The sequence below is a fragment of the Desmodus rotundus genome, chromosome 11 (assembly GCF_022682495.2).
Source record: "Desmodus rotundus isolate HL8 chromosome 11, HLdesRot8A.1, whole genome shotgun sequence".
NCBI lineage: Eukaryota > Metazoa > Chordata > Mammalia > Chiroptera > Phyllostomidae > Desmodus > Desmodus rotundus.
In genome coordinates this window covers 21,272,771-21,286,610 of record NC_071397.1, presented here as the reverse complement: position 1 = coordinate 21,286,610, position 13,840 = coordinate 21,272,771, and the positions used below count along the sequence as shown (strand labels likewise).

At 42.1% G+C, this 13,840-nt stretch overlaps 1 protein-coding gene across 14 annotated transcripts in view; it reads left to right on the top strand.

Annotated features, from left to right (window-relative positions):
• Positions 1-13,840, top strand: part of DST (dystonin) — a 422,554-nt gene that overhangs the window by 337,001 nt on the left and 71,713 nt on the right. For 12 of the 14 annotated variants that reach the window (XM_053913655.2, XM_053913654.2, XM_053913657.2 and 9 more), the window contains 5 exons: positions 7,113-7,274; positions 8,807-8,977; positions 11,482-11,648; positions 12,910-13,069; positions 13,268-13,594. In XM_053913655.2, coding sequence (XP_053769630.1) covers positions 7,113-7,274; positions 8,807-8,977; positions 11,482-11,648; positions 12,910-13,069; positions 13,268-13,594 — 987 coding nt within the window. The remainder of the gene's footprint in view (positions 1-7,112; positions 7,275-8,806; positions 8,978-11,481; positions 11,649-12,909; positions 13,070-13,267; positions 13,595-13,840) is intronic. The other 2 variants (XM_053913661.2, XM_053913670.2) reach the window with 1 other exon arrangement.

Here is a 13,840-nt window from a genome sequence, read left to right as displayed (position 1 = left end):
TTCCTGGCCTAGTGCCCAACCCCAACTGTTCGAACATGGCAACCTGTGTGCACGTTTTTCTGGCTCTTACCATCAGCACCTCAGAACAACCTGTACGCTCGAACACCACAGGATCAAGTGCGTGTTGAAATATTTCACTTCTTGTCTCTGAAAAATGGGCATTGATATTGTGTTATTGTTGGATATTTTATTTTTTCTTTACAGATGGCTACATATACATTTTAACAACTTGACAACCACATACTGAATTGTATCTAATAACTGTTGAATGGGTGTGTTACAGTATTTAACAGAGTTCTGGTTATGGATAGACTTTTAAAAATTTATGTTTTATTGTATTTGTTTTTATTACCGTTTATCCCCCTTATAACCTGCTCCCGGCACCCCCAGCCCTGCCGTCACCACACTGCTGTCATGTCCATGAGTGAGTTCTCCTTTTTGCTTGGTCCCTCCACCCCCTGACTCCCCACCCCTAGATTTTTTTTTAAGATTTAATTTTTAGGGTTATAAAAGTAGTTTTGGAATAATGTTTTCTCATTATTCAAAACTCACATTTCTTCTGTAAAAGTATCAGAGAAAGTAGAGGGTTGTTTTGGCTAGAACTACCTTCTTCACTTGGGGTCAGTGTAGTTTTACTTATGTTCAAATTATTATTTTGTGAGATGGAGAAAAGACAATCTGCTCTCACTTATAACTCTATCTGCTACTCTGGCAACGTTGCTTATTTAAGTAAAATAAAGAATGGATAAATTTTGTTTTATTTAAATAAAAGTATTAATTTCCCCCCAAAGGCTAAGGCTTGGCTTGATTCTGTTTTCAAACAGTATTTTAAAAGAGTGTTTGTTCAATAGATAAAAATCCGTGCATGCGGTTTGGTTTATGAAATATCTGGAGTCACTTACTACCCTTGATCTCGTAACCTCCAGAGGACTGCATGGTTATTAGTAACTACTAATATTCATGTCAGCGGAGCTCAGGGCACCCTGCCATAGAAATAATCTACTCTGGAGAACAGTTAGACTTGAACTCGGGCTTTGAAAAGAATGACACAACAGGACTTCAAAGTGATCCGCACTTCGCGTGGCAGATCCTATTTACGCAGAGTCTGCAACTGTATGAGAGTGTGGTTCCAACGGAAGGATGGGGACCTGTTAGCTCTTTCTCTCCCTACTTAACATTCAAATGAGCACGGTCACCGGATGTTCACAGAAATGATTGCTTCGCGGAGCTACTGGTGTCAGGTTCTGCCCGTGCAAGCCCTGCGAATCCCTTCCTGTTTTGAACCAGGTGGTGAGCTCGGGGCCATTCGGAACCCGTGCGGCCTCTCTGCCCCGCGGGTCTGCTTTGCGCTGATGTCACCACCAAGCTGTTGCATTGCAGCCTCTCGGCCTCTGGGTACCTCCCCCTGAAAGCGCTCGCCGCTCCGAAAGGAGGCACGGAGTCAGAGGGAGGATGACTGCGAAGTTAAGTCACGGGAGGGCGTAGCAGCGAAGTGCCGGGGAGCTGCGCGTTCGGAGCGCTCGGCGGGCAAAGGGACGGAGCCGATGTTGCCTGCAGAGAGCGAGCCTTCCTGGAAGCGCCCTGGCTTGGGAGGATGCCCGCCCTGCCGGGGACCGCACTGCCTTGAGGAGCGGGGGACCGCGCAGGAGGTCCCTGCTGGGGTTCCTTTTCTGCCTCCGCCGCCGCCACCTCTGCCTCTCCAGCCGCAGCTAAAATGAACGACGAACTGCGGCCGCCGTTGGTCAGTTTCAAAGGAGAGAAGAGTTGTCTCGGTTTTCAGCCCGACTGTGAATGACGCTGCCTGTGCCTTAGAGGGAACCCGGAGCTCTTCCTTGCTGCCGTCGCCTCAGGTGGAATAAGCCTTCTTAAGGAAGATCAGATAAGACCCTGGAAAATGGCTTTTTTTTTTTTTTTTTTAAAGGAGAGTTTATAGAACACCATGCTTTCTAAACTGTTTACTTTAAACAGTTGCTGGATTGTACTGGCCTGGCCGTCCCAAAGCCGGATTTTTTTTTTCCTTTGGGTAGTTCTGACTAGCCTCGAAGAAGCTTAATATGGGAAGAAAAACTGCCGGTTGAATTCAGATTATTTATAGCTACTCCCCCAAAAAAGTAATAGAAAATTTTAACTTTCTTACAGCATTAGACTTATTTTTCTCAGATGATTTGTCCTGTGCCTTGATCTGAACACTACATGGTCCCTGTGTTTGTCTTTTAAGTTTCTAAAGGATGGTTTATTTATAAGGAGATGAAGTTTTGCAGGCCATCTTTAAGTGGGTTACAGTTAACCAGAGCTCTGCCTGAATTAACGTTCAGATGTTAAAATGCTTGCTCATTTGGGAATTTTAATCTGGAAATCTCAGATGCAAAATTAGACTGAAAAGGGAAATGGATTGACAATGGAATGTTCTGATTGTTTGAGCCACTGTTAAGTGTCTGTTTGTGGGTGTGTGTTTTCTGTGTTTTGGATTATGTGAAAGGGAACTTCGGGGTGGGGAAGGGGGAGGAAGGAGATTTCTGCTCTGTGTTCTTGATGCACTTTATTTTTTTAGAATCACTCTGAAAGCTACCAGCTAAAAGGATAGTTGCATTTAGACTGATGCACTGATGATGACCTTAAACACCTCATCTGTTACAATGTATATTATTTGAGCATGTGTCTTTATGCTAAAGACACTTTATAGTTCTGTTCAGAAGTATACTTTTGTGAAAGATGCTTTGCCTTATTTCTTATTTTCTGTTTCAAGTGCTGCAATATTTGCTTTAACTTTCTACAAAATGGGGAAGCCACTCAGCAGACCAGACTGTTTACGTCAGAATCCCCCATGTGTAGGGAAGGGTGAAGAGGAGGAGGACCTAAATATCGAAGACTGTTACGTCCCACAGCGGTCGATCTATGATACTGTTAGACTGAATGAACAGATAGACTCTGGTTCAAAAGGCAGCCTGTCCTCCAGGCATTTTGCAGATCGGACCTTACCCTACAGTCACAGGACACTGGATGTTAGTTCTTTATGCTCCAACGGTGCCCTTGCTTCTTCCAGTGGGTTTGAGCTGAGAGGTCGTGAAGCTCACACACTGGATGAAAAGATGATCTTTGATGCCCTCAAATTAAATAGCGATATCATTCGAACCACAGGATTACCCAAGGCCAAATCTCACGCAGAAAAGAAAGAGCACAGACGGTCCTGGCGAATGTTTGTCCCAGCCAATTTTATGGATTATGTAAACAAAAGTGAAAGCTCCTTTGTTGAACCTACTGATGTGTCAGATGCTGTTACCAAGGCCAGCAAGTGCAGGTGGGGGACTCATTCTCTCACGTCGGAGGAGGATGACTCTGGTTTATGTAGCCCTCCAGCAGAAAGGGAAGAAAAACAGGGCGTTTTAACTGGAGACCAGTCACGCACCACAAACTTGTCTGCTGCTGAAGATGTTCATATAGCGGAACAACATACACCACTTTTTTCTGTCAATTCCATTAGCGAACAAAAAATCCCATTGCTTTCATGTACAAGTGCCCACCTTGACGAGAACTTCAAAATGATTGTACATGGTATTTCTCCACTAGAGGGAATGAATGGTGTAAATGGGCCGAGGGAAATCCCTGGTGAAAATTCCTGCCTGCAGAATGATTGGGAAGAGAGCACTGTTAAGTGCGACCCATTAATTATGCCAAGAGATGGAGAAAAGGTGTGTATTTCTAATGCCGGAGAAGAAGGGAAAACATGTGGAGAATTCCAAATCACAGCCCAAAGTAGGGAACTTTTGGAAGATTCTCCTGAGGATTTAGGGTTCTCTCATTTAGATCTGGGGGGAGATGACACAGATTGTGGTAGCAGAAGTTTAGAAGAAAATGCGATACTGTTAACACCATGCAATTCAGAAGAATCCAGCATAGCATCTGAAGAGGAAGTGGAGGCACCTCTTTCTGCCCAGGAGATGGAGGTGATACGTATGACGTGCTCCCCGAAATTTGTAGCAGTGAGAAAGAAAGCAGCTCCCAGAAAAACAAGGGCCCAGGCAGGAGTACTGGACACAGTCTGTAATGGCTTTCAGTCAGTTCAGGTAACTAATGCAAACCTGAGACCCTGCAATGCCAGAAGTTGGTGCTTCTGTTCCCAAGTGGTCACTGGTGTTTCTAATAATGATCTTATCCAGTCTTTTACTCGGGGGCTGGGGTGGGGGGGGGAGGTGACTGGCATCCTGCAAGATGCCAGATATTGATAAGTTGATCATTACAACAAACTAATTAGGGACCGGTTTTGAGAATGATTGTTCCCAGCTGCAGAGAGTCCTGCTATTGATTGTGCAGATGGAGGCTGTTTGCCGTCGCTTCGAATGCCTCCACTGTGAATTTATGTGAACGTTCAGCTTTTCCACAAATTGTGGTTTCAGACGCTGCCATTTAAGGGCAGCTCCATGGGATTTATTAAGCTTGAACAGACTTAGTCATAAAGGTACAAACACAATATTACATTGTTGTGGTCTGCAAAGTACTCTATTCAAATTAAGGACGTTTTAAAACGTGCTGAAAGTTTTCTCTCAGTAGCTCTGCGTGTGGAAACAGAGAAGTTACATTGTACTGCATTTTGCAATCTTGATAGCTCCTAGCTTTCTGTGAGTGGTGAATGAGGTAAGAAAGTAGAGGGTGCAGCCTCGTAATAAGTAGAGGTTGTTTGTCAGGCCTGTAATTTTTCCCCTCCCACTTAGACTGAAGTTCAGCTATTTTGGTACTTCTACTAAGCTCTTCTGGTAAACTTTGCCTCAGAGGCAATTGTATTTTATTTTAAGCTTCTCTGTGTTTGTGTGCTTGTGATTAGGGGAAAGTCTCTCTTGATAGGCATTTCGTTACCACTGAGAGATAAGGAATTTGGACAATATTAGCAAAGTTCCTCTCCTCAGCCCATGAAATAATTGCTTTCATGAGCGATGCCCTTTCCTTGAGTATGCTTTAAATGACACGCTAGTATAAACGCTTGGCAAAGTACTTCTTTATGTAAAGGATCTTGCAGTTTATTTGTAGAAAGTAATGAAGCTCTTAGGAGCATATAGATTCTTCAGTAATCTTTTTTTAACCCTTAGTATATTTTTGTAGAACTTTAGAAAAGTACTGCAGACTTACCTAGATCTACTCTGATATGTAACTCTAAGATTAATTTCTTTAAAACCAAGGTAAGAGGGTAAGGCAATTTACTACAACATTTTATTAGGACTTTTTTTTTTTTGGTCCTGGAAATTCTCTAAGAGGCAGACTAGAACTTTTCCCTGAATCTTTATATACCGGACAAGTTCTTGGGCTTAAGAATGTAGCAGTCCCCCACCCCCAACCCCCGCCTTGCTTTTCTTTTCTTTTCTTTTCTTTCTTTTTTTTTTTTTTTGTGAGTAGTGAAACATATCCACAGCTATTCATTCCTAGAAGTAGTAACTTAGAAAGCGGTATAGAAAAGAAATAGAATCATAATACAGCACCAAATTCTATTTTCACCACCTTGTCTCAACTTTCTATTGCCTTATTAAGTAAATTGATGCCTTTTTAAAAGTTATGAAAACTTACTTTTTTTCCTCAGTCATTTGGGGAATTCTTATAATTTCTTTGGTTATGAGTAGTTGATTTTTTACATATGGTTTTGTTACATAGATATAATTGTCCAGTGTGAAATTGTCTGTATAGGAGGGGACTTCTGGAGGAAACGGTCACTTGTTTGTTTGCTATTTCTTAATTTACTCATTCATGCAATAACACGGCAGTGTCCTGCTTTTTGGGCTTTGGACCAGCACAGTCTGGAGAATTTGTGTCTCCCATCCTCTGCGTCTTTCAAACTTATTTTCCACACCATGCCTGAATTTTATCAAGTACTGTTTTGATATTTGCCTTTGTTATGTTTTCATACATTTCTGTTCAATTGCTTACTTACTTGGACTATTGATATATAGTGTCCTACTGTTTAATGACTCAGAGCCCGAGACCTTGTCTTACCTCAATATCTTAGCTGAAACTTTCCTTCCAGGCTAAATTAACTTATTTTCTTTATGGCATCCTTCAATCCCTGCATTAAAAACATTTGTATTATCTCTGAAAGTGTTGATCTACCCACAGTATTATCTGTTAAGGGGGTAGATGTCATTCCTTCCAAGACATAAATATTATTTTTCTGTACTGATGTTCATTTGGCAAATAATTAGCAAGTACGTACTGCATGCTAGGTACTGTGGTAGGTCCGGGCATGAAACTATTTTAAGGACAACAGGAATTTCTGCTTTCGTGGAACTTGCATTTTGCCCTAACACGTTAGATCTGTTGACAGTTACAGGCAACTGGGGACCGTCAGTTGGATGGGATGAGGAATCGGAGTGGGGGGTCTGGAAAGCTGCTGACGGTGAAGGCAGAGTCGCTGGCTGGCCATGCGTGTGATCAGGTCTGGGGGGGGAGGTCTCCATGCCTCTTGTAAGCCCATTGGCATCCTGATAGACGTGGATGGGGCTAGATGTATAGGGATCCATGCCACTGCAGGGCCAGCCTATATCATTTTTCTTTTCCTGTCTCTGTGTTTTGGCCCCTCTGGCAAGCCATAGATTGGCATCCTGGCTTACCTCATCATCTTGTGAGTGATTCTCACATCCAATTTGAGTCTCCAGCTTTAGTGCCAGCTAACAGTAGGCATTCTCAGAAGAGCCTATAAGAGTCCTTGCCCAGTAACCGGGCTTAGCTTGGGCCCATCTTATCATTTTGTTCCTTTGCATTTTTCATACATTTTTACAACATAGTTATACTGTAATGATAGGAAATTTCTAGTATTATTATAATAAAACAGTAAAGAAAGGACACACACTAGTAAAGAAAGGACGTATACTATTTTCTTGGTTTTATAGGTAATTTGATTAAATGCACCTAAACTATTACTCTTTAATATTCCCAAATAGCTTTGATAATAAGTGTTATGACTTTATATTTACTTTGCTTTCTGGCTGTTATTAATAAGGTTGCTATGACATAAATAGGCAACAGGCATTATCTTCATCTCTAATAACTGCTATCTGATCACTGAATAAATGTTTATATTTGGTGGTTATTAGGTAATATCAGTCCTATGATTATTGCTCTTCCAACTGCAGGCATTCCAAAAAGAAGAGATTGAACCCTTGCTGGTTACACAGCAAGAAGTAAACTGGTTGGGGCAGGCCCTCATTCAGAGCGCTGCTAACAGCACCAGCACCCAGGGTTTGGAGCGGGACCTGGACGATGTCAACACGAGGTGGAAGACTCTCAATAAAAAGGTAATTTTCTCATCCCCTTCACTGTCTTTTCTGTTTGTTATCATTCACTGGCATTTGTTGTCAGTATGAGCCATATTTACAGTAGCCGAACTTCCCTGACATGCCCACATTTTATATGGCTGTAAACTGGATGGCCCAAACTCAGATGCCTACAGAGCTCATTAGGGAACACCAGTGAAGGGATCCAACAGGATGAAACAGGGCCTCTCCCTGTCATTATCTTGACTGTGATAGACACACAATAGCGCAGGTGTGGTGGCAGGTGGCCCATGACATTGACCTGTATTGAGACACCACACACACCCCTAAAGGCACAGTAGCTACTTAGCTCCAGCGGATCTCTGCCGTGGAGGGGTCTGTGCTCGCTGTCGCACTTACTTTCAAAAGAGCCTGGGAATCTCACTCTTTATGTGAAATCTTCTAATTTTCCAATGTCAACGACTACTTTCACACTGCACATAACAAGTCACCCCGTGCAGGGGAAAAGAGAACAACTGTACCTGCCTGTCAGCCCTGGACTAAGTAAGGGTTTGCCACCCTCATTATGAACTGTTAGCACCAAGTATTATTTTACTGGTCAGGTATAGATCCGACCTTTTAAAAAATAGACCCATGAGGGAGAACACTGGAAAATAGTGCTCTGGCATCTTAAGGAGATAATGCGGACGTGCAGCGCAGGTCTTTGCACAGCGTACATTATCAGAAAGTCGGTGTCGGCGGGCAGAGCCTGCCTGGTGGCAGTGGCTGTTATCTGTATACAGATGTTCGCTGCGTCGAAATCTTAGGCATTGTCAGGTCTCAAAGCCACGTTCGTCATTCTTTCAAGTCTGATTAATACTGTAGTGCTCTTTAAAAACAATTGGAATGCAGCGGCAGGTGAAAATCTATTCCATGTGTTTAAAATATCTTGCCAACTACTTTCTTTGCCCCAAAGAAAAAGGTCTATGAGAAGGGCAGTGGGGTATTGTAAGACACAGAGACTCCATTTACTAGAAGACAAAGCCCCTGGTCTGTTCGAAGAGGACTCAGAGCTGGGAGCTAGCAGGATTTCATTGGATACTTCATAGTTACTTTGCCTAGCAAAACATAATTCTGATTCTCTCTGTTGTTCTAGTTATTTTTTAATGCTAGTCACTTTATCATTATCCCTGATACTCATCAGCAGGAAATAGAAAATGAATCCCAGGGATAATAATAAAAATGACTAATGCATTATTTCTTTCATTAACCTTAAAATATTTGAATCATTCATGGCTAATCATCAAGGCATTGGCTATTCCCAAACTCTCGAAGGTTTCTGCCTCTCACATTGACTGTTTATGATGCTAACCTTATCTTCTTGGCTTACTTGCTAGAGTATGATGCCTTTCTACCCCTGTCCTGTCCACGATCAGTGCTTTGAGTAGATTTTAAGTAAAAAGGAAAAGAAAATTTGTGACCAGGTGGGGAGAGAAACATGAAAAGTGGTGGCTGGTGGGCAAATTCCATTGTTTTAAGCAAGTAAATAAGTTGGAAAAACTGGAACTTGGCAGGTGGCTCAGAGAGCGGCCCAGCTGCAGGAGGCCCTGTTGCACTGTGGGAGGTTCCAGGATGCCCTGGAGTCCCTGCTCAGCTGGATGGTGGACACGGAGGAGCTCGTGGCCAATCAGAAGCCACCGTCGGCCGAGTTCAAGGTGGTGAAGGCCCAGATACAAGAGCAAAAGGTAAGGTAGTGATCCTCTTGTATTGTGTTTCACATTCCATATTAATGAGAGTAAAAATTGAACTTGTGACTTTATTTATTTATGTTAATAGGATATCCTAGTTAACTGGTTATTGATGTTTTAGACATTATTTGTTGGCCATTTGACAAATATTTATGAAACCAGGTGCCGTGGATCAGGCATTGTTCTAGGTAAAAATGCTGCTGAGTTCCTTACTGAGTTTGTGTTTTCATGGGAAAGGAGGAACAGGGAGAGAGAAGCAGTAAAGTAAATAAGTGCGTTGTGATAAGTTAGCAAGTGATGACTAAAGAAGGGAAGTGAGACATGGATTAGAATGTGGTAGCGAGAGTGAGGGGCAGTAGGCGCTCGAGTGGAGCATTGTACGTGTGCAATTTTAAACAGAGTGGCCAAGGAAGCCCTCACTCACGGCAAAGGTGACTTAGGACAGAAATACCGCTCTTCCCTTACGTATTAGGTTGATCCCTATGAAGTTGCCTTTTGTATAGATTAAACACGGGCAGTTTCAACCTGTACTGAAGAGGAAAATATTTGATTCACATATGCTAAGGAATGTGCTGATGTGTCTTTTGACACTTAGTAAGGACCGTGTTGGAAAGGCACACTCATTAGAGGGATGATGACTACTTGGGACCACACATACAGTTGCCCCTGACGGTGGTACTCAGACAGGAAGCATTTAGTTACCTTGTCAGTGCTCGTTTGTCAGCCGTGACATAAGAGGACATAAGGGAGGGTCCTAGACCACAGCTCGTGGGTAAGTTTTCTCCTGGGTGAAACCTTAAAAAGAAGGGAATGGATTCAGAGGCTTAATTTAATTTTGGTGTTCAATACTTAGAAGACTTTAGTATATTGGGAAATTAACCTATTAGAAACAGATTTAGAGATAAGAATTAAAGAAACATCACAGGAAATTGCACAATGCTTTTGTGCGATTTTTTGAATAATGTATATCGTATGTAATAAAATAATGTATATCATAATATTCAAAATACTATTTTATACATAATAATATAATTTTTGCCAGTCACAATTTAATGTAAACCTTTGTACTTCCCTCAGAGTCATTGAACTGTGCTTCGCCAACAAAACCTATTTTCCGATTTTGCTTTCTTCTTTGCCACATGCTTTTCTCTTAAAGTTTATTGAGCCCTGGCAGGTGTAGCTCAGTGGATTGGGTGCGGGCCTGTGAACCAAAGGGTCACCAGTTCGATTCCCAGTCAGGGCACATGCCTGGGTTGCAGGCCAGGTCCCCAGATGGGGGTGCATGAGCGGCAACCCCACACTGATGTTTCTCCCCCTCTCTTTCTCCTTCCCTTCTCCTCTCTCTAAAAATAAATAAATTCTTTAAAAAATAAAAATAAATAAAGTTTATCGAAAGTAATCTACTTAATTAGTTTTCTTTACTGCCTAAAGCACCTGGTAGACTTTTAACTCAATCTAACCTGTGTCAAGAAAGTTTATGTTTCTTCTTTTTAAACATGTTCCTCTACCTCCTGCTTTGGTAGTCTTGCTCTCAAAATGAAAGTGAGTGAACAGTCTTCTAGCTTGTTACTTCTGGGTGACTGTCCAGGTCTGTCCTCCGTAACTGTCAGTCAGGATCAGGTGAAGGACACAGGGAAGTAGTTAGTATTTCATACCCTGAGCCCTCCTCACTGCTGTTAGTTAACACAGTGCCAGTGGGGATAGCCCTTTCTCAGGAAATACTTGCTTAGGTAAGAGCAAAGGAATCCTGAGCTCAGGCTACCTGCATCTAGCATTCCATTCCAGGCTTCTCCAAATGTTTACTTAGGACTGAATTGATTGTTTTCTGCTGCTAAATCCTAAAATGCTAGTCTTATTTAGCCAGCTTTGGAGATTTCTCAGATGTTCCACCCTCTGTTCCTTTGGGCGGGGTATTTAAAAGCTCTTTTGTAGTTTTCATCCAGTGAAGGATTTTAGGAGCTGGCCCCACCTAGTTTAAAGAGCCAAGAGCCTCTAATTTTTGCCTCACTGGCTTGTGAACTTGGTCAGAATCTCAACCTCCCTGTCTATACTGGATTGTTTAACATCGGAAGTGGGGTTGAAAACAGTAATGGTTTATAATGATCTGTTGTGTCTTCATGGGACAGATCATTGTTCGATGTTCAGGACAGTCCCATTTCATTACAGTGATGGGAGTGTGTCGCTCTCAGTGCCCTGGGGTTATCCTCAACAGCACCTTCCACCCCATTATTTTACATTAAAAAATTAGAAAGGAATGGTTTGGTGGCCTTATCAATATTGGTTTTGTAAGCCCTTATCACAGTGTCTGACACAGTAGTAATGAGTCATTAAGCAAAACGAATTATTTTTAAAATACTACTTTTCAGATCCTTTTGTATGTGAGCCCTTACAAAATATATATTTTGGTCACATAGCAAAAGTGCCCAGAATCTATTTTCCTTTGTGTTGATAAAATTATTCCTTTGACTTTTTCTGTGTGTGTGTATTTGCTTTCTCTCCAGCTGCTGCAGAGGTTGTTGGACGACCGCAAGTCCACTGTGGAGGTAATCAAACGAGAAGGAGAAAAAATCGCTGCCACCGCAGAGCCTGCGGATAAAGTGAAGATTTTGAAACAGCTGAGTCTCTTGGATAGTAGATGGGAGGCATTGCTTACTAAAGCTGAAACAAGGTACCTGAAATACTACTTCCGATCTTCAGAAGAGTAGCGGTGGCTTTAATACCGATGTTTCGTATTTTAGCAATACTTTCCCTGTTATTTTCCTATGTTTAGCATGTATGTGAACATAGAGAGCAAGGGCTATGGTGCCTCTCTTCTTGTTCCACTAATGGTTGTGTCTCAGAGTTACCAGACACATCCCAGCTCTTTAAGAAAACCCGTTTCTCTCAGGGGTAATTTTCCCATTTGTTACTTTCCCAGTTAGCGCCTGCCTCCTGTGTGCCAGGCACAGACTTGGCCGTGGTATACGGGGATGAGCGGTGTTCTCATGGTGCAGTCTAGTAGGCTTTTATAGCATTGAAAAATAACGACAAATGTGAAACACATTCAAAGCAAAAAAAAAGTACAGGGTTCTGTGGGGTCATTCAATAGGAAGAACCTAGTCTTGGGGCAGGCGAGTGACAACTAAGCTATTAAAGGAGGAGCAGGAGTTGGCTAGGACACTAGGTGGGTGAAAGGGTGCTGTAACATATATGCAGGCCAGGAAGCCTAGAGCGTGGCTCCGCTGGGCTTCTGCACTCAGCGTCTCTTTATTACATCTCTGCATCCTCTCCATTGACCAGTTTTGAGTAGTAGCGGCATGAATTGTAGCCACATAGACTTGTTGGGTTGAAAGTGGATGGACCACTGAACAGAATGGGTATTTCCATAAATTCCTACCTCCTTTGGAGCAAAACAGTGAAAAGAAAAATGGAATGATGGAGTGAAATTAATTATAGGTCTAGGACCACAGACTAAGGTGCTCCTAAGGAGGCTGAAGTCTTCCTGTTGACCTTTAGACTGTGTCAGTAGGTGACTCCTACTCTCTGATGCCCCAGGACATTGTGTTCTGGCCCCCAGGGGAGATGCCTTCTGCTTTTTTTCCCTAAAAGAAATGTGTTCAGTAAATAAGATCTTATTGTCATGATTGATAATATTGTTGTTACAACGTTACTGTTGTTATTATAACTGTTGTTATTTTAAGTAGTATAACCTAGTTACTTAGGACTTTTATAAGATTCAGGCATTCAAGGTTGTTGTGTTGTTCAACTTTAGTTTTATTTAATAGAACTGTTTTAGTGTGTTTTTTAAATGTGACAGATTTTAATTCTAACCTTAGAAGTTTCCTACAGAAATGTTTGGGACAGAATTCAGGAGCCTGAGTGCAGATTTGAGTTGAGTATTTCACACAGTCTTTATCCCTAAGGGACCTTTATCTTGGCACATTTTGTAGGAATCGTCAGTTGGAAGGTATCTCGGTGGTGGCACAGCAATTTCACGAAACCTTAGAACCGCTGAATGAGTGGCTGACAACCATAGAAAAGAGGCTGGCGATCTGTGAGCCCATAGGAACCCAAGCATCGAAACTTGAGGAACAAATTGCACAGCACAAAGTAAGATACCCATCGCACATTAGTAAGATTTAGTCCCCCTTTTCCTTCACGGTTTCATGCCATAAATTTGAGTTATGTATTGTTGTGTTACGCCAATTGCGAATTAAATTCATTTCAAGTGTCATCTCTTCATTCTGTTTATGTTTTCATTTTTATTTGTCCATTCTGTTTGTTTCTCTTTTTGTAAACTTTGTTTAGGCCTTAGAAGATGACATCATCAATCACAATAAACATTTACACCAGGCTGTTAGCATTGGCCAGTCCTTAAAGGTTTTGAGCTCCAGGGAGGATAAAGATATGGTGCAGAATAAATTAGACTCCTCTCAAGTGTGGTACATTGAGATTCAAGAGAAAAGTCACAGCAGGTCTGAGCTCCTCCAGCAGGCCCTGTGTAACGCTAAGATTTTTGGGGAAGACGAAGTGGAGCTGATGACTTGGCTGAATGAAGTGCATGGCAGACTGAGCAGGCTGTCAGTCCAGGACCACAGCACTGAGGGCCTGTGGGAGCAGCAGTGCGAACTCCGGGTATTTTGATTTCTTTTATTTTATTTCACTTAGTTTTCATTTCGGTTGTCGTTATTTTCTGGGTCTTCCTTGTTTCTGTATGATTTTGTGTTTGTTACGAGGCAGGTCTGCTGCTGTACTCAACAAAGGCTTTGCCTTTGCAAACCGATTGCTTTTAATGAAGTTGCTTTAAGGAAGAGGTTGAATGTATCCAGCGGCGGGGCTTTTCCCTTTTCCTCTGTTATTTTATTGTTGTATATGATAACT